Here is an 18,543-nt window from a genome sequence, read left to right on the forward strand (position 1 = left end):
GATGCTAAAATGAACATCAAGTATGATAAGCAACAAAGCAAAAGCAAGGATATTTTGGGATGCAGATGTATTCCAGTTAGATACTTTTCGGTCCTTTTGGTTTCCAGGTTACATCATTTTATCTGCCATGAAACTGAAAATCGTTATGAAAAATGAATATTGCTTAACGTTCTGAACAAATGAAAACCTCTCATGCTTTGCAGCCATTCATAATACAGGTCTGGTAAGGTAATCCACTCTCCTGGTGTGTGTGTGTGTGTGTGTGTGTGTGTGTGTGTGTGTTTGTGTGTGTCCCATATATGGTTTCATGTAACGTTTAAGTCCTATGTGAGCAGCGATCAGTTGCATCACTGTCTCAGGCCATGTATGAAATCAGTCTCGTCTTGTGCACAGCATCAGGACACTTCCTAGCTGAGAACAACTAGTGCAACTAGAATAAGTCTGCCTCTATCTTTAATGAACTTTTAAGCTTTAAGACTTTAGACTTTTACACCTCGTCTTTATTGTCCAGTTTGTTTCAGCCATCACTTTTTAACTGTCCTTTAATCACTCATTGTTTTTGTAACACAATATACACTCATTGTTTCTAACTTAGAGAGTTAAAAAACATCTTATTGATATGCTTCCATCTGAAGATAAAATCTGACATATAAAGCACACCAAACTCACCAGGACAATCACAGAACACATGGATCTACAGTCGAGGCCCAGGGGCAAAGTCCCACTCTAACCATCCAGGCTCTGGCAGGGTTAAGTGTTGCAGTGGAGCAGCAATGTAAGCGAAAGGAGAATTCCCCTTCTTTTCTCTCCTCCATCAATCAGGCTGTCAGCCGTGCAAGTGGCTTCAATTTAACCCTCATCAATAAATGTCCATATTTAAATTTAAGTGTCCAAACAATTAACAGGAAGGTTCATCAAAGCAGCGGCAGCTGCTGTGCACTAAAAAAAAGGCCGACCTGTACTCGTTGAAACAGCCTGACATGACTGTACTCACCGCATGGCAGAGAGCTTCTCCCCCTTCCTCCAGTCCCAAAGCACAATGGTGTGGTTGTCGTCCAGGCCCACGGAGGCCAGCCGTTTACCGTCGGCTGTGGAGGGAAAACCGAAACCAATCAGTACAGCACCGCTCCGGCTTCGGTTCACTGAAGTTTGGCTGTTAGCAACATGAAAACAGCCCAGTGGATTTGATCTGCGGCAGGTAATTCACTGACACTGACACACATATCAGCGTGCTGCGTCTGCCCAGGGCCAATTAAGGGAAGTGAGATGAACGGCACTACCTTGATACTACCTGCGACTAAAAGAAAGCCAAAATTGTTTTTTCAGTGTTTCTTGTCAATTGGGTGTCTTGTGAATTCGTCCATTTCTTTTATGTGTGAAAGAATTTTTTTTTGTTCTCCTGTGAAAACAGGGTGTATGGAAGCATTTGTGAATGTTATCCTCGAATTGGTCTTGATAGGTGAACTAGAGGCAGTCTGAGAAATCAGTACTGGTCGTTACCGGAAAAGTCCAGGGCGCACACTCCGAGCTGGTGGAAACCCTTCAACACAGACATGGGCTTCAACGTTTCTGTGTCCCATATGTGGAGGGAGGAATCTCTGCCAACCTGGATACACAAAAATATTAAAAGGTTCTACTTACATAAACTAATTTTTGCTAAGAATTTTAATGTTGATAGAAATGTAACAGCGAGGCTCTTCCAGCTCTAAGGAGCCATAAATCACAAAAAAATTATATTTTATGATAGATGTGTTGGCTGCTACCTGGCCTGTTGCTACAAAGTCCTTGAGGGGGTGGATAGCCAGACAGAGGATGTCATCATCGTGGCCCATGTAGAAACGCTGGGTATTCTGCTGTCTGTTGTACACAACCCCAACGGCAGCAACATGGTAGACTATCTCCCCGGTCTGGGTGTAGAACAGGTTGCTCCTGCAATCGTAGCCTCTGTAGCTGCAAACAAAAATAAAAAAAAACATACTTTAGAATGTTTGAGGGGGAAGGAGACAAAAAGAATAGCTTGATTGTAAAGTGAGATTTTGGAAAATCTTGGCTTTTTCAAATTAGTTTTTAGAATCAGCCAGACAAATGGAAATTGTAGATGATTGTCATGATGCTGCTCCCTACCCATGAATAAAGTGCAGCTTCACCCCGCTCCCTGGTGGTCGCTCCCTCTTTTTCATGGCTGTTGCTCGATGCTTCTCCTTGCACTGCTCTTTGAGCTGAGGTAGATCTTCTTTATAAACCTGGATGAAAAAGTAGTCTTTTTTTACTAAACCCTATGATTTCCATTGTGATATGTTTTACAGTGGGGGGGCATCTTTGTTTTTCGCCACAAACCTGTCGTCGATATGTCAGCTGCGTCTCCTGCTCGATTTCGGAGTCCATCTCGGGTACATCTGACTGATCAGAGTCGGATTCTTCACTGTTAGAGTCCGCCAAGGTCTCTGTAAGCAGAACCAAGGTTGTGTCACAGCTCACTAGTAAAACCTGCCAATGCCTCTTAAATCAGGCAAATGTCCCACTGCACACACAGTAAAAAAAACCTCCACCACAAATCCCGTTTCTGCAGAAGTGAGGGTTGATCATGTAATATTACCGTGACATCTCCTATTTATCAGGCAGTCGTGCTTCACGGTGACATCGCGCAAGACAAATGTATAAAAATGCTGATGCAGCACAGTAAAGCCATGCCAAGACGAGGCAATAAGCAGAACTGGCAGCTAAGGGTGACTACTCAGAAGATCCATTAGGGAAATTAAAAGGAGAGACAGTTAGTATGTGCTTTAATTTCAGAAAGCACAGCTGTGCTCTGCCTCTTGAAAAAATATGACTTGGGAATGACAACGCAATTCCAAGCTTCATTCACTTTATTAGATTTGTCTTAATTAATGTGATGGCTGCTCCTTTGTAGAGCTTTAGAGAAATGATAGTTCACTAAAAAAAAAAATGTATGGGAAAGGAACAATCTAGTACATTGCTCTCTGGCAATTTAGCACATCAGGTTCATGAGGCTAGTGGGAGCAGTATGGGTGCATTCATTACATAACAGTGAGCTACATCCATACAATCCCTTACAAGTAACTAAGAAATGTGCTGTGACACATTATTTATTTTAAAGAGCTACTTAATACTATCACTATACAATCCCTGAAGTAACAGAAATAGTCCTAGTTTCAAACATACACTTATGATACATTATAAGGAAATATAAAAAAGCTGACAGCATACATTTAACTTGTTGGTTGAGGTGCTGGTACGAAGATTTTGATACTGTTAGATAGAGTCAGGCTAGCTGTTTTCCCGGGTGTGGCATATTCTTTTAGCATCGAATATTACCCTCTTCCTCCCGTGTTTATGCTAAGGGTCTCCACAAAGATGAACATTAAAATATAATGGATTTCTTCAGAAGGTAAAATGTAAATGCAACAGTTTTGAGGGGAAATAAATCCCCACATTGCAGTTATGATAATAATATATATCGTGACTGATGGATGGTATCATCTCACCTTGCGGCGCAATATGCAGAGCTTCTTTAGACTTTCTCTCAGGAACAAACTTCCATTGGAACACAGAGTGATCAGCACCACCAATAGTTATCACCCACTGGTAGTCATGTGACCACCTAACGTTGGTAATGTGGGCTGAATGACCTAAATACTTCTTAAATTTTGCACCTAAAATCAAGAGGAAACCCATGAGTGACACAGTAGACAATAAAATTGGGACTTTTGTACTTCTGCTTTACATTGTTTAAAAATTCTTTACCTTTTTTTATACAAGGATACCGTAAAAGTTTGACTAATCCGTAGTCATCAGCTGTTACTAGGACTTGATTGTTGAAGTTGGCATCAACAGAGTTTATGTCATTGATATCTGAGTACTTGGGCCATATTCCATTAACCTCAGGGCCCAACACACACGTCCATGAAGCCCACTGTACCAGCTTCAGCTCTTCCCTGTTGGTAACCTCCTTCCCACCTCAACAGAGAAAAGAAATTTTATCTCACAAAGTAGCTCAGTAAAAACATTTCACGACTCTTTTTGACTTAGACTTAAACTTGACTTTGACTCATTAATATTAGTCCTACAATATTATGAATTCACCTGGGAATATTGATCTTGTACTTACTTGGCATCCTGTAGAAAAGCCTCCTGCCGCTGCCATTATTGGTCTGCAGGTATTTACTGTCTGTAGACCAGTCCATGTGTGTAATGAAGCTGTTGGAGCCGATGCATTCGCCCACTTTCTTGTACCTCTGCACCACGCCGTAGATGTCCACTGAGTTATCATTGGAGCCGACCGCCAAATGGCCCCCATCAGGAGAATACTTGAGCTCATGAATGGCCTCTTTCCGGTCCTTGATATGGACCACCTCTGTCATATCTCTGAAGAAAGGCAGAGAAATGTAACTTGAATGAAGACCTAAGATGGACAATATAATGGAGCCTTTAATTTTAGCCGATATTCGCCATTGGCCTTTTGAATTGTGCACCTACCTGACTCTTAGAACAGTGAACGAGCCATCCTTCATTCCAAGCGCCAGGTGAATGCCATCAGTGCTCACAGCGGCACAGCGGATCGGCTCCTCCATATTACAGCGGGCTATTAATGCATGATCTATAAGGCTCCATATCCTGTAGACTCAGAGGAGTAGGACAAATGAAGAGGCAAAGCCATGATGAGATTAGAAAGGGTCAAACATGCAGAAATGCAATCAGGAAAAGTACAAAATGAATAGGCAGTGATGTTTGTGGTCTTGGTCATGTTATGTATTTGGTTTGTGACTGCACACTGACAGATAGCAATGCTTTATTATTGAAAGAACAATTCAACAACAAAAAAGAAAACCTTATCAATTTGTGTTCTCCCCTTGTGTACTTTTAAAACAAGTAACTATCGTAACATGTTCCTTAAATCAATGCGACACAACATTATTCCGGTTTACAAGTAACTAAAAGAAGAAAAAAAATACAGTCCAAACACAGATGACACTGAATTTCCTTTTACACAATCTTATTGAGATACTCAGGTGGTACAAGTTCCTGGAATTTAACAACTTAAAGTAACACAAGTGACTGTTTGCATCTGACGGTTCCATTCACCTGACTGAGCGGTCGTCACTTCCCGTCATGGCCAGAGGCTTGGTGGGGTGCACGGCCAGTGCCCACAGCTCGCCCTCACAGTGACCCTGCATGATGAGGAAAGGCTTGGTACGGTCATGGACCACCACCTCAAAGATCTCGCTGTCCTGCGTGCCCACCAGGATGTGATCCCCCCGCCAGCAAACACTCCGCACAGACAGCCCTTTAAAAAAAAGCACATAAACACACAAAAAAATCAGGAATAATAATAATGATTTAAAAAAACAAACATGTAAACATGAAAGCCAGACAGACATTTGCCAATGCTTTTACAATCATTGTAAGAGACACGACAGGGATTATTAAGACAGCCTGCAGGCTGCCTAGGACGGAGATTTTAACAGGAAATACAATCACAGGACATGTCAAGACGGTCTGCGACTGTCTTTGGGTAATACAGCAAGAATAGGATGGAGAAAGCATGTGCTGTATACATATGTGAATATAAACATTTGTATACGGCGTAAAACTGCGACAGAGCTCAGACTCACTTACAACAAGAGGACGCAGAACAACGTGAGGACTCTCAAACAGACTGACATGGTTATTAAGTCCGCCCTCAGTGACTTTACCCACCTCGGCTATTTTCACCTCTAGCTACTGTTAGCTCCAAGATTACAAATATGGGAGATGGAGAAAATAGAGAACAAGAAAGAATGTGTTAGCGTAGTGAACAGAAGTGGCAAAAAGAAGAGCATTTTCATGGAACAGGGTGTTCTTTTTTGGAGATCTATACAACCCGTCCAGCTCCTCAGGAGACCACAATTTGGCCAGCTCCAACCTTTCTTTACTCAGACTTAAGGACAAATATGAAGGTAGTTTGACCTCACCTTTATACCCTTGATCTGTTTCCCTGAGATCAATGACCGTAATTGGTTTGAAGTTGAGATCCCACAGCCGGACGCAGCCGTCTCGGCCCCCAGTGGCGAAGCCCTCTTCACAGGCATTCATGCTGAAAATCCCTGACTGGAGGAAATGACAAGCTGTCAGTGAGGATCTGTACAATAAATGAGCAACAGCAGCAACAGCCCCAGCTACAGACAGCATGGTGCTGCTGCTCGGCCAGACGTTTGTTTAACAAGGCTTATACAATCCCAGACCTGCCACTGTGGCCTCAAGATAAAGCAGAACATAGGTGACGGCAAGTCATTATTTTTTATATCGCTATTGAAAAGCTTTACTGATGGCCTCATTTGCGTTAGAGTTGCTGTACACACAGGGAGGCACATTGTTGAAGTCCCAGTAAGGTATTTGGTACAACAAAAAGCAGGAAAGAATATGCACTGTAGTTATCATCCCCTCCCCCTTCCACCCATCCCCTCACCCAGCTGTTGATCCCATAGATATCATTTAATCCTGTTGAGCAAAAGGCTGATCCTTTCCCACTGAGCAGATTCAAATGAAGCCAGCATGCGTGGCCTCAACCCTGGATAAGTTTACTCAATGCTTTTATTGTGGGTCTTGTATAAACGGTTGCAGCAGCCCGAGCCACAAAACGCGAAACACCCAGATTTTATAAACTCACCCCATGAGCTCCTTGCACTGTCCTCATCAGGTTGATCCCTTTCCACACATAGATGTCGCCATTCAAGGCACCTGAATACGTGACCTCGTCCTTGGCGCACGCAAGGCAGAGGATGGTTTGGAGATCCCCCGTTTTGCCAAAAACACCACGTTTCGGTGTGAGGGCATTACCGCATAAGCTCCAAAACTGTGAACACAAACAGAATAGACAGAGTAATAGAGTATGGCAGCTAATAATCCCCCGTGTAATCCTGTCCTGAAAGAGCAAATGGATAATTAAGTAGCATTTGGATACTACAGAGGGAAAATCATCAAGTCATTTATGGTTTGATCCACACAGTGTCCATTAAACACACACACACACACACACACACAAACACACCTTGAAAGAATGCACAAAGTAAAATTCAAAATTCCCCGCTACAATCAAGATACTGGTGCAAGTGATACTGGGAACTTTTGCGGGGGGGTCAGTGATCTAACCACCTGATCAACATGCATAGACACGCGCATGCGTACATGCAGGTTCATTATTCATGAACAGGGTCATTGGGATGCATGGGCACGGCCTCGTCTAAGCGCTAAATCCATCTGGCGGAGGAGGAGAGGGCGAACGAGAGACGCTCTGTCTGCATGGAGATGAGATCATGGGGAGAAAGCTCACGGAGGGCGTCTCAAATGCTGAGACGCGGCCGTCGACACATGACACCGAGGCACACTCGTCGCCGGCGAGCGGAAGGAAAATGACAGATGGGCAGCCCTTTTCCTGCTCTACATCAAGGAGGATTCACCTCTACATTAGCTGACATATATATAAGGCTATATCTGCCCAGAAAACACCGAAACTGATGGTGGTAGTGTGCTGTTTGTTATCACACAAGAACTGATCTGCAGGGGGTTGACAGGCACTCAGAAGAATGAACAAATTAGCTCTTGGACAGCCTGTCACGCCCTCACTATCACCTCTCCTCCTGACCGATAGGGCTGCTGTGTGCTAACAGGAGGGGTCGATTATCGGAGACAAGCATCGCAGCCTCAGATACAGTCCTGCCATCAAACATCTGAGGTTTGTACACACCTCAACAGAACAGGACGTTCCTGTCGCTGGGCTCCTAACTGGGCTCTTGAGCGAGTATTTGCACGTGCATGAGGCTCAGTGTGGGGTCGCGGCTGAGGGTTAAGTAGTGAAGATCATAGGTGTGTGAGTAATCTGGGAAGGTGTGCTGTATATGCAGAATGAGTAAGAGTTGGTTATGCAGATGTTAGGGGACCCCAGGTTTTATGGCCCAGCCTGTTGCAGAGACAGTAGGGACTGATGCGACGTGACTGCACAGCGTTCCCTGCCTGCAACTGATGAGGCAGTGAGACACAGTCACCCGCTAATCCCTTCGCTACTGAGAGGAGACGGGATGCTGGAGAGGCTTATAACAAGGCCAGGCACAAGGGAGCAGAGCACAGAGGGAGAGGGAAATGTGGAAAGGTGCAAACATGCTCGGAAATGAGACCGCTTTAGAGACTGGTCAAAAAAATTGTGGCTGCCTCTGATTATCATTTCTTAAGAGCCCTTAATTAACCACCGTGGCACAGTGGAAGCTGCTCCTCTTTACCCAGGATTAGTGGTATGTCATGAGCTCAGTTACCTCAATCATCACTCGTAGAAAAACCTTTTAAACGTAATTAACACAGAGAAGGTTGCCCCACACCAGATATAGCACCGGACGACCCCTATTACTCATAAGATCCCTCCTGTCAGACTGCGACCCCCGAGTGGTGTCAGAGTATCAAATGCTATGATGACAGAGGTCAATTCTTCGGCACCTCGCTTTAAGGGAAACTAAATGACTGTCTGTCAGCATTGTTGGAAACTGATTTCTTCAAACCTGCTGTCATCAATCCACGTGGCACTGAGATCCACAAACGCACACAGAATACACAAACTGATTCATAGCTTCTGTGATGAACCATAATGACACAATACCTATACTCATTTTGTTAACATGCAAGTGAGGCCATGGCTGAACAAGTTGATGATCGAGCCATATGTATGAGTCCATTTGGTGGAAACAGAAAAAAATACGCCCTAACCTCTGAAAGACATCAGCAAACACATCAATACATATTCAATGTTTTATCATAGGGACTGAGGCGGGCAATTTATATAGTTGAGTTAATGCTCAAGGCTAAAGCAAAACTGCGTTTACTTATTGGGCTTTTATCTATTCTTTTAATTGTGATTGTGAAAAGATAAACCTGAGGGGATCCTGAGATAATTAACAGGATATATACCTTTGTGTTTATATTTCATGTTTATCTTTTGCCTGAATGGTCTTACTTTTTCAGGCTGAAGAAAATAAAGACCGCAACTAATGATTGGGATCACAAGTCCAAAAATGGTGGGAACCATTGTGCTAAAACATACAAATCTGGTGGTACAGTCCTTTAAACAGCTTCTGGTCAGCAACTGGTCAGACAGTGGGTGAATGATTGTAAGGTGTTAGTGTGTGTGCGTGGGTGCGTGCGTGATGAAGAAGAAGATCTGAAGTGGTCACAAACTAATCAAAACACAAATGTCTGCATGATTAGGAGGAGGCGTGCAACGAGGAAAACATAGCCAACGACCCCCCGGTCCTCATCATAGAGGTTGTGTCTTCCTCAGCCTGGTAGTGGGTGGATTACTGGGGCTAAATCTCCTGGATTGTGCTATAATCGCTGAGCGAGCACAGGGCCGGGGAGCAGATGTCACATGGTCTGCAGAGTGAAGGCTGGGGAATTATGTGGGACAATTGCTGGATTGCCTTGGCATCAGAAAAAAACTGAACGGAGGGGAAAAGAAGGGGAGGAGGAGGAGGAGGAGGAGAAAGACCAGAGGATTCAGCAGGGACCAGGGGGAGTGTTCTGGGACCAGAGGGGGTTTCTGTGCCTCTGCGGTGGGGGAAGAGTTCAGGGGGGAATTACTACAAGAGGAGGCAGGTCAAGCTGGATTGAGATGAGGGAGTCATCAGTGAGATGTTACACCACTGGGAAATACGTACAGTAGGCTAAGCCTCCTGACTGCATCAAACCCATTTTGATGTGTGCTGCTATGTTTAGTCTTATAGCGCCGGTGGGCACATTCCCCATCTGAGCATCTTTCACTCTTTCCCCCCCCCCCCAATGTTTTGAAAATAATCTTCCTCTGTGGCTCTTGACTCCTTGTAGTTTCCGAATGGCCATGCCACTCACGTAACACTACTACATATCCCCTGGGAAGGTTTGGCGAAGAAACCCTGCATGAACTCATTGAAGATTTATGAACACCACTCTTCTGTGAAAAAGAAGTGATAGAGATAGGCCCCTGAAGGGAAGCAAGCCCAGCTGCAATTTGTACAGTGGATGGTTTTTGAAAGCTGAATGAGTTGAGCTAAAAGGATAGTTGAGTAGCAGAGTCATTGTCCCCCTATAAAAACAGAAACATTTCCCTCTCTGCAGTGCCGATAACAAAAAATTTGAGAGAAGAGACTAAGTCACTGAATCTCCTCATTATGTTAAGTGCCCAATAAGCATGGGTTTTGGAATAAAGCAAATTTGCATACATCTATCTTAAGGCTTTGATATGGTCATGGTGATAAAACAGAGGAGACAGGGAATAAAGGAGGCACAGATCCATCACATTCTTTAAACTTCCTTAAAATCCTAATATCTCATCAGATATTTATGCTGATGAGGTACAACAACGTCGGCTCTCGGGAGCGCACTAAAATCTGCACATGCAAAATGACCAGGAAACAGCTGTACCTTGATATGTTTGACACCACAGCTTACAAGTTTGCTCGGCTGGTACAAATCCCACGATATGTCAAATATCTGTGGAAAGAGAAACATGCAGTGCATTAAATACTGGCTTGTAGTTACAACAAACACCTGAGCATCAGGCTTGAGGTCTAGACTCCTAATGATCAATTTTGTTGCAAAAGGAAGTCAAAACAGGATTGTGTGCGAGTTTGCAGCAGATGTATTATAATGTGCGTGGGCTGAATTGGAACACAACAGCTGCCAGTATTTCATCTTTTTAAGATTCCTTTTCATTAGCCGTCCACCCTCTCAGAAGGGCTCCGGAAAGCTCACAATCAATCAGGCCTAACTTGTTTATGTCCCCTTTGGGCAGGCGGTCCCATCCAACGTTTATGGCTAATTGAGGCGATCGATAGAGAGCTTGTGATGGAGACAGGGGGAGGAAGAAAGTGTTTACCCTGTCTGTGTGACCAGGAGCTGCTGCCAGAACCTTCCCTCTCCTCCAGTCCCACACACAGATTGTGTTTTTAGAGTCCAAGCCCACGGACACCAGGCACTGCGAGGAGAGCAAAGAAAAAAAGACTCGCGTCACAGATAGACAGACTCTGCTCTGTTGCACTGATCACAAGCAAAGCAAACTTAGCTACCTCCACTGTAGCACGGCATTCCAACGATGAAAGGGGCTAATAACAGCTAAAGAGCAGAGCAGAACAGTTGTCCCGCCCCTGGCACTTCCACTGAGCACATTTGAGTACTTTTGCTGGAGGAGCCTCCTATAGCTGACTGAGTGAGTAGGCAGCAGCAGCAGCAGTGGAGCAGAAGAAAAAACAAGAGAAGAGCTCGTATGGAAATCCTTCTCCACTCTGCAGCTTGCTTTGCATGTTAGACGATGCCCTCTTTGATCTCCTGCTGAATCAATATTTGGCTACAGATGGAAGTCTCTGGTGACGCGCTTACACTGATTTAACTCGCATTTCAGGAGTCTGTTTTAATGAAAAAGGCCCTGTGTGATGAAATCCAGAGAAACTCCATGGGTGATGGGGTTGAAAAGTGCATCCATATTTTGCAAACTCAAGTAATTTGTAGCCCTGCTTGAAGCTTGGCCCACGGGGATTTCAGGCTGCCTGTCGGTCCACTGTAGTGTCTCAGCAACTGGATTGATAGCTGTGAAATTTCAGGCAGCCATTCCTCTACCATCATCATGTAAAAATGTTGGTTTATGACCCAATGTCAAGGCTTTATTAAAGAGAGATATTAAACATCAGCATGTTAGAATTGTCACTGTGTGTTAACATCGGATGTTAGCATTTAGCTCCAGGCCACGAGCACAGCCTCACAGAGCCACCGGCTGTAGATTCTTAGACTTGCTGACAGATATTGAGAGTTTCATCTGGAAATAATCGCAAGCACCATATAAATGTGTTACTATCTTAAATGTGAACCCCAACCGCAGGATTATGTGGCAGTTAGTTTCTCCTACTGAAACACCTCGAAGAGATGTGTCAAGCATCAGTGTATTTTTTTGTATTGCTGTAATAGGTGGATGGTGTAACGGCAGCAGGGATTCCACTGGATTGTCCTTCGTTCAGCTCTGGCTTCCTCTTATAAACGGAGGGGAGTGATGGAGGGTAAATAGAGCCGCTTAACTGAGAAGCGATGGAGCCTCCTCTGGCTTAAAACACTGTCACATTCCATCTAAATCCCAAGCTCTCTACCCGAGCAGGAAAATAGCACAGGGTCATCTCGCTGTCTCTCACTGCAAAATACAGGCGATGTAACTCTGCTCTGAGAGCTTCTACGGGAGGATGACATGCAATGATAAAAACCTAGAGCTGGTTCCGCGCAGTATCGATTTTTATTGGGTGGAGGCCGCAGTGTGTAAACATTAACTGGCGGCCAGTCTGCAGGGAAAGGACTTAAACATAAAAACACCATAAGGCTAAAAAGGAGGTTGCTTGAATGCCCTGCACGGTGATTAACAAATGATGTGTTCGTGCTGTATGCTCCCACTGACTGGATGCCATTTGTGTTGCTTATTTTCACATGAATAGGTTAAGGTTTCCCATATGCTAAAGCTTCTCTCACCTTACTATCACCAGGTGTTGCCAGGTGATGTATTAGTAAAAACACTGCATCTGCTTCATCTTTCCTTTATAACCTCCCAAGCAGAGCATGTCTGGGTGCAGGTGTCCAGCTAATACTGCTGGAATATTCACAGATGTGTCGTCCAGAAACTGAGAAGCTGCCAAATGCCCACAGCTTCTGTGCACGGTTCTAAAGCAGTAGTTCTTTTTAGTCTTTAAAAATTTGTATAATGGGGTCTGGATAGTACCTGTCCCTCGAGGTCGAAGGCCAGGCAGGCGATGCCGTGTGTGTGCACGTCCTTGAGGATGGACACAGTCTGCACAGTGTAGGAATCCCAAACACAGATGTAGGGCTCCTTGCCCACCTGTCCTGTGGCCACCAACACACGCTCCGGATGCAGAGCTAAACTGTACAGAGAGAGTGGAAGGGGAGAGAAAAACATCTGGTCAGCGTTGGCATCTTGCACACTTTTGAGTGTGTGTTTGTGTGCGAGCCAAGAGCAGATGAGGGATTCACCCTCCCAGGAGGAAACCACTGGGATGAGATGAACACATTAAGTCAGTGATGGCTCAGAATATGGAAGCAGAGGGGCAGCTTGACGCGGTGACATGGTTCAGTTAACTCAGTCATGCTAAAACACACACACGTGTGCACGCATGCACGCACACACTTCATGAATGCCTACAGGGCGTTCATGGAACATAAGAGCAGCATGGGTGAATCTGAATTTCATTTTTCTCCAGTTTGTTCATTTTAACCAGAAGCCTTTGAACTTTTCGTCGCCCCTTTCACCTTTTGTATTTCATCTGGGTGTTCCTTGCATCACCAGCGTATGTTTGTCACACTGTTACATAATGTCCCCCACCTCCCCCAGCCCTCCACACTCGTAGCTCCACCACCTACAAGCATTCCCACTCCACAGCTGAGCAACTGCCTGCTGTACAGAGCTGTCACTACCCCAGTCACGTCCCAGGCAGGCCTGAATGATTCACCGGGTGATTCTTCCTCTTGCCATGTACTGGCCTATATATTTCATGCAGCGACGGAGCTCCCTCCATTGCAATCAGACTGCCTGTTCTGCCAACTGCTCTCCAGAATTTCTAATCCCGGTGCGTATTGAGACAGCAGGAAAGAGAGGCTTCGGTCGGTCAGCATCAACCTGCTGAGTCAAAGCAGCTCATCATGACAAACGTGGCCCTCCTCCACCTTGACTCCTCTCCAAGTTTTCAGAGCTAATCTTTCTGTCCGACTTGTGACACAGATCATCTTGCATTTGTAACAAGTTGTCACCAAGGACACCAAAAATCTTGTCTGGTGAAAACATCTCTGAAAAAAGATGAGGTGGGTGAGATGTAACAGGCCTGATCTTTGTCCTTCTCTCAATGCCCCCCGTTGTCCCCCATCAGCTCTGCCTCCCCCTCCCCCAGATTCTTTGTTGAACTGCTCACCAACCTGGCACAATTTCTCAACTTACTTTATATGAATTATATAATCAGATCAAAGCAGCTAAAAATAGCATGCAGAGGAAGAGAAATGACTGGAACACCTTGAAATGCAGACAGACAACGCAGAGAGAACTGCTCGAAAGCAGGTACAGCACAGCAAATCTGTCTGGTTTGACACTGGAGTGACGCAAAACATGAAGGCTGAAGAATCAAATCCCCAACTGCAGGAGGCAATGATGCTTTTTTTGGAGACTTACTTGTATGTGAGTTTGCATTGACATATCTGTCAGCTGAAAAGCTTGCTAAATGCCATCACTAATGACTTAGCCGGCAGCGCATTGCCACGGCTCTCCTGTTTGATATAGGCTCCGGCTGTGTGATGCGACTATGTCCCATCTGCCGAGTGCTGTAGTGCAAAACTGGCTAAATACTGCAGCAATTACCATGTCTGTTTTCATTTAGATATGAGGCAAATACACAGCCCGGAGAGCAGATTAATCATGGTGAAGACGCTTTGATACGGCAAAGGAGGAGCTGAAGGTCGACTATGGGAGTAGAAGGGCACACGATATGCTCTTACCCACTGCAACATAAATGTTTTCTCCTCTTCATCTTGAGTGAATTATAATTTATTCAAATCTTTTTTGACTCATATCTGGAGACAGTTATAAATGGGAAAGAATTGCCTCGTGATATGTGAGCCAAGGGGACAATTTTGATTCACGTTCTCAAGCAGTCGTTTCCTTTGTCTGATTTTGCCTACGTGGATTGAAAGGAAACACAGGATTAGCACATTTCTGAAGGTCTATACAGTAAAGGGGATATTTCCTAGGACTCTACAAAGTGTTTTACCTTGGCTGCTGATCAAACCCCATCTGAATTACCCACCCATACACCAGGCGCTTAAAACTAAAAGAAATAGAAAAGCAAAAATGAAAGAAAGCCGTGGTCGAGTACAGTGGTGCTCGATGAGATCGTCAGTGGGGCAGAAAAGAGGATGGAGGAAAAGTGGGCGACATAGGCAACGACCCTGGACTGGTTTCTGGCCATAGAGGGAAAAAGGCTTTTCACCTAAAGAAAAAACGTGCACCTGAGCATGTTGGAACTTTACATCAATTTCAGTGCGGACATCTTTTGTTGAAACAATGAATTAATAAATGAATTGATTAAATATTCAAGCAGCCAGTTAAGTCGTTTATCAAGGACATGTTTACACATTCATCTGCATAAAACATTTATAACACCAACACAAGATAACCGATATCTGTCAGATGATATTTCTTTCAATCTCAGAGACAACTATGCTGAATCATGCCATCGCGCTAAGTAACTGTACTGAACTCTGGAGGATCCTAATTGGGGAAGACAGATCTGCTCTTTAGGGACCAAGCTGCCTTTCACGGAGTGGCCTGGTAGCTTTACTAGCAGTGATGATGGAGACCTCAGACCCCAGCATCTCACTGACACTCTGCACAGAGCACCTGGGAATGTGTGTAAAGGTAAGACACAAAATGAAGCAGTTTATCATCATAAATGATTGAGTACAGTAGAGTAAAATGTGATTGTCTACTGAGACCAAAGTTAGGAGCAAAGTAAGCAAATGGGCCGCATCCTTCGGAGGCTGCGTTCGAAGAGCGACTGCAGCACAGCGATGCAAGGCTTTCCCATTTTGCATCAAGCTACTTTGAGCAGCTGCACTTATACTGCAACTCAGCCACCCCCTTTTTAAATATGTCAGGCTTCCACTGAATCAAATAGCTGAAAACATTCCCAAACATCCTCTTTATACACCAGTATATTTGTTTCATGTACTAGGCTTCAATTTGTCCAAGATACTTGAATATTCCATATATTAAAGCACACTACAAAGACTGTACAGAACATGGTTGTGAGTTTTGCACTTTTTAAAAAAAAAACTTTAGCTTGCACATGAATATGCACACAGTTCACCGAGCACCAGGTGAATCATGTATTCACTGCATCTTTCAAAGCTTACTGAAACAAGATCTGCCCTCAGACTTGTATCTATAACCCATACCTGTGGCCGTGGTCCATCATGAAGTTAACAAGACGTTGTAACATGAGACAGCCTTTTATTCCTGTGTCAGTGACACTCTGTCATTAACTCTCACTCCCTATCATAACAACGAATATGAATCAGCTGAGACTCTGGTGCAGAAAAAATAAACAGGTATGTTTTTTTATGTATGCAGGTTATTTTCCATGTTATTTCAATGCATCCATGTGCATGTGAATGCCAGCATTTCTGAAAGAAATAGAGATTAAGCTTTGTAGTATGGACACACTCCTGCAGGTTCTTAGCAGTGGCCTTTTCAGACTGGAATAAATGCAGTAAATAGTATTTTAATTACAGGTTATTGACATTCTCCTCAATCTATTCTGTTGTTAGCAATTGGCCGTGTACATTCCTCAAAAAGGCTAGGGTGGCTAGACTATCGTGTATCCTGTCATGCACAGGTTAGCCATTCATTCGTGTGACAAACTGCCTATCAGCACCTCCATGTCCGTCAGACTGGGAGACCAGTTGTCTGATCTGAAATCTGCTGCGAGGGTGAAACAAAACCAAGAAACGACAAAACGAGGCGAGCAATGAACTTGTGCTGAAAAACAACAATTTAGGATGTGTCCTGTAGCTCATAGACAAGATAGAGCATCAAACTAAAGAGACAGAAAAAAAGATAGAATCAGGGTAAAAAAAAACAGAAAGAGAGGGATTTGAATTGCATATTTCTATCTGAGGGGGCTGCATCTATTCCATGAGTTAGTGCAACGTGAGAGCGGTCCAACAGTTATTCAGCACTGATTCAGCTGAGGAGTGCTCCTGGTGGTGCCATAGCAGTCTCAAGTCTTAGGAAGTGTTCATGAGAGATCTGCATAGCTTGAAAAATAAAACAATTGTACAAACAAAGATGTACAGATTATGCAATTGCATTTACCAATACATTACCCTTTGCACATCCCTTAGTTTTGCAAATACATGTTGCATTTTTGTGCATCAGATATCACAAACTACGGTTCAATGAGTCAGTGACTCCTCCAGCCACAGGGCAGCGGAGGGTTAGCGTCTCTATTGTCTCCATTAATAATGGAGCAGGAGCCCAGCTGACTGCCGACACAGAATATAATGCTAGCCATCTCCAGGCCAACCTACACATAACATGTCAACACGAGCGCTGGAGCGTTGGACACGGGTTGCTGTTTGTGTGGCAGCAGTTTGAAAAGGCAGGATCATCATTACATTTGTGATGCAACTCTATGGTTACTTTTCTACGTTTGAGCAAAGAAAGGGGTTCGTCTGGCCGTGTAGTGATGAGTTCCTCTTACAATCCACGGATTCTTTTGAGGACAGCTATAGTCAAGTGCATTTTTTCAGCTCTGCGCTTTACTGCTCCTGTTGTCATGGAAAGATGAGACGTGCAGGCTGCCAACAACCACCAAAAGAAGAAAAATATTATTGATTTTGATGTGATATTTCACAGAAAATCCAACTAGTTTGATTACCAATTAATCATTAAGTCATTTAATGAACAAAAATGCCACATATATTTTATATTCCCTATTTTATGGATTATATAATGATTGATTCAGATTCGATCAATAACTCTAACATGAACCAGGAGAGATGACATGAGGTGTGGCAGCAGAGCAACGTTTCATAGTGAGAGAGAAAGAGGGTGGGGGGGCTTTACTCTGGAGATCTGCTCCAACGCATCTGCCCTGCCGGAGTGTCCTTGAGCAAGACACTGAACCCCATTTAAAACCGATGGAGACATTACACCACGCAAGGTGACACCAGCACTTCCAATGACAGCACTTACAGGAACAGTATGTGTCATGGTGCTGTCCAAGGTGCTGATGGAATACAAACCATACGTGGTGTATTGTTTATAGGATGTGTGATATCACTACCTGATTATGTCGTCGTTGTGTCCCAGGTAAAATTTCTGCTTGTGCTCGCGCGTGTTGTACACAACTCCCACGCCGGCGACGAAGTAGACTATCTCCTTGGCGGCGGTGTAGTACAGGTTGTTGCGGCACTGGTGTCCCCGGTATCCGTACACCCACTCCAGTCTCAGGTGGCAGTTGGGAGCAGTCCTGTCAGCCATGTCCGCGCTTCCGTGTGTGTCTCTCTGTCGCTGTCACGCAGGCTCTCCAGTACAGTGGCATTCACCAAAAAAAAAGAAAAGAAGGATTTATTCAAACGCCCGTGTGTGTCCCATTAGTTCCTCCGGGTTTCCACCAGTCCAGGGAGAGCGCTGAAATTGGGCATTTTTTTTTCTGCGTGTCGTGTGAATTACCAGTCTCGCTGTGTGATCAAATGAAACCCCCCTTCTCTCTGCTTCACACACAGCTTTCTAAGATGTCGAGCTCATTGTAGAAATTTGACTGCACTCCTTCGGGCTCGCGGTCCTTCTCGGCTCGGGGTCACAGCTCCTGTCAAATCCTACAAAGATGGAGCTGCGCTCTTATCCCCGAGCACCGCCCACAAAGATGACGGACAAAGGCTGTCGTCCAATCAGATCATTTAACCGAGGAGAGAAGAAAAAAGAGGGAG

General features: G+C 44.4%; 1 protein-coding gene across 4 annotated transcripts in view; it reads right to left on the bottom strand.

Moving 5' to 3' along the window:
- eml5 (EMAP like 5) overlaps window positions 1–18,411 on the bottom strand; it is a 33,771-nt gene extending 15,360 nt beyond the window's left edge. For 3 of the 4 annotated variants that reach the window (XR_004785411.2, XM_035611080.2, XM_035611078.2), the window contains exons 1-17: window positions 17,898–18,411; window positions 12,770–12,929; window positions 10,895–10,993; window positions 10,441–10,509; window positions 6,668–6,853; window positions 5,973–6,108; window positions 5,719–5,742; window positions 5,104–5,305; window positions 4,498–4,635; window positions 4,130–4,386; window positions 3,766–3,978; window positions 3,507–3,674; window positions 2,338–2,444; window positions 2,125–2,243; window positions 1,764–1,950; window positions 1,501–1,606; window positions 995–1,088 (exon numbers count right to left, since the gene is read on the bottom strand). Coding sequence is in view for 3 of the 4 variants with exons in the window: in XM_035611080.2 (XP_035466973.2) it covers window positions 995–1,088; window positions 1,501–1,606; window positions 1,764–1,950; window positions 2,125–2,243; window positions 2,338–2,444; window positions 3,507–3,674; window positions 3,766–3,978; window positions 4,130–4,386; window positions 4,498–4,635; window positions 5,104–5,305; window positions 5,719–5,742; window positions 5,973–6,108; window positions 6,668–6,853; window positions 10,441–10,509; window positions 10,895–10,993; window positions 12,770–12,929; window positions 17,898–18,094 (2,462 nt within the window). In the remaining variant the exon portion in view is untranslated. The remainder of the gene's footprint in view (window positions 1–994; window positions 1,089–1,500; window positions 1,607–1,763; window positions 1,951–2,124; window positions 2,244–2,337; window positions 2,445–3,506; window positions 3,675–3,765; window positions 3,979–4,129; window positions 4,387–4,497; window positions 4,636–5,103; window positions 5,306–5,718; window positions 5,743–5,972; window positions 6,109–6,667; window positions 6,854–10,440; window positions 10,510–10,894; window positions 10,994–12,769; window positions 12,930–17,897) is intronic. The other variant, XM_035611081.2, reaches the window with a different exon arrangement.
- Window positions 18,412–18,543: the final 132 nt, after the last annotated feature.

This window comes from Scophthalmus maximus, chromosome 15, assembly GCF_022379125.1.
Source record: "Scophthalmus maximus strain ysfricsl-2021 chromosome 15, ASM2237912v1, whole genome shotgun sequence".
NCBI classification, from domain to species: Eukaryota; Metazoa; Chordata; class Actinopteri; order Pleuronectiformes; family Scophthalmidae; genus Scophthalmus; species Scophthalmus maximus.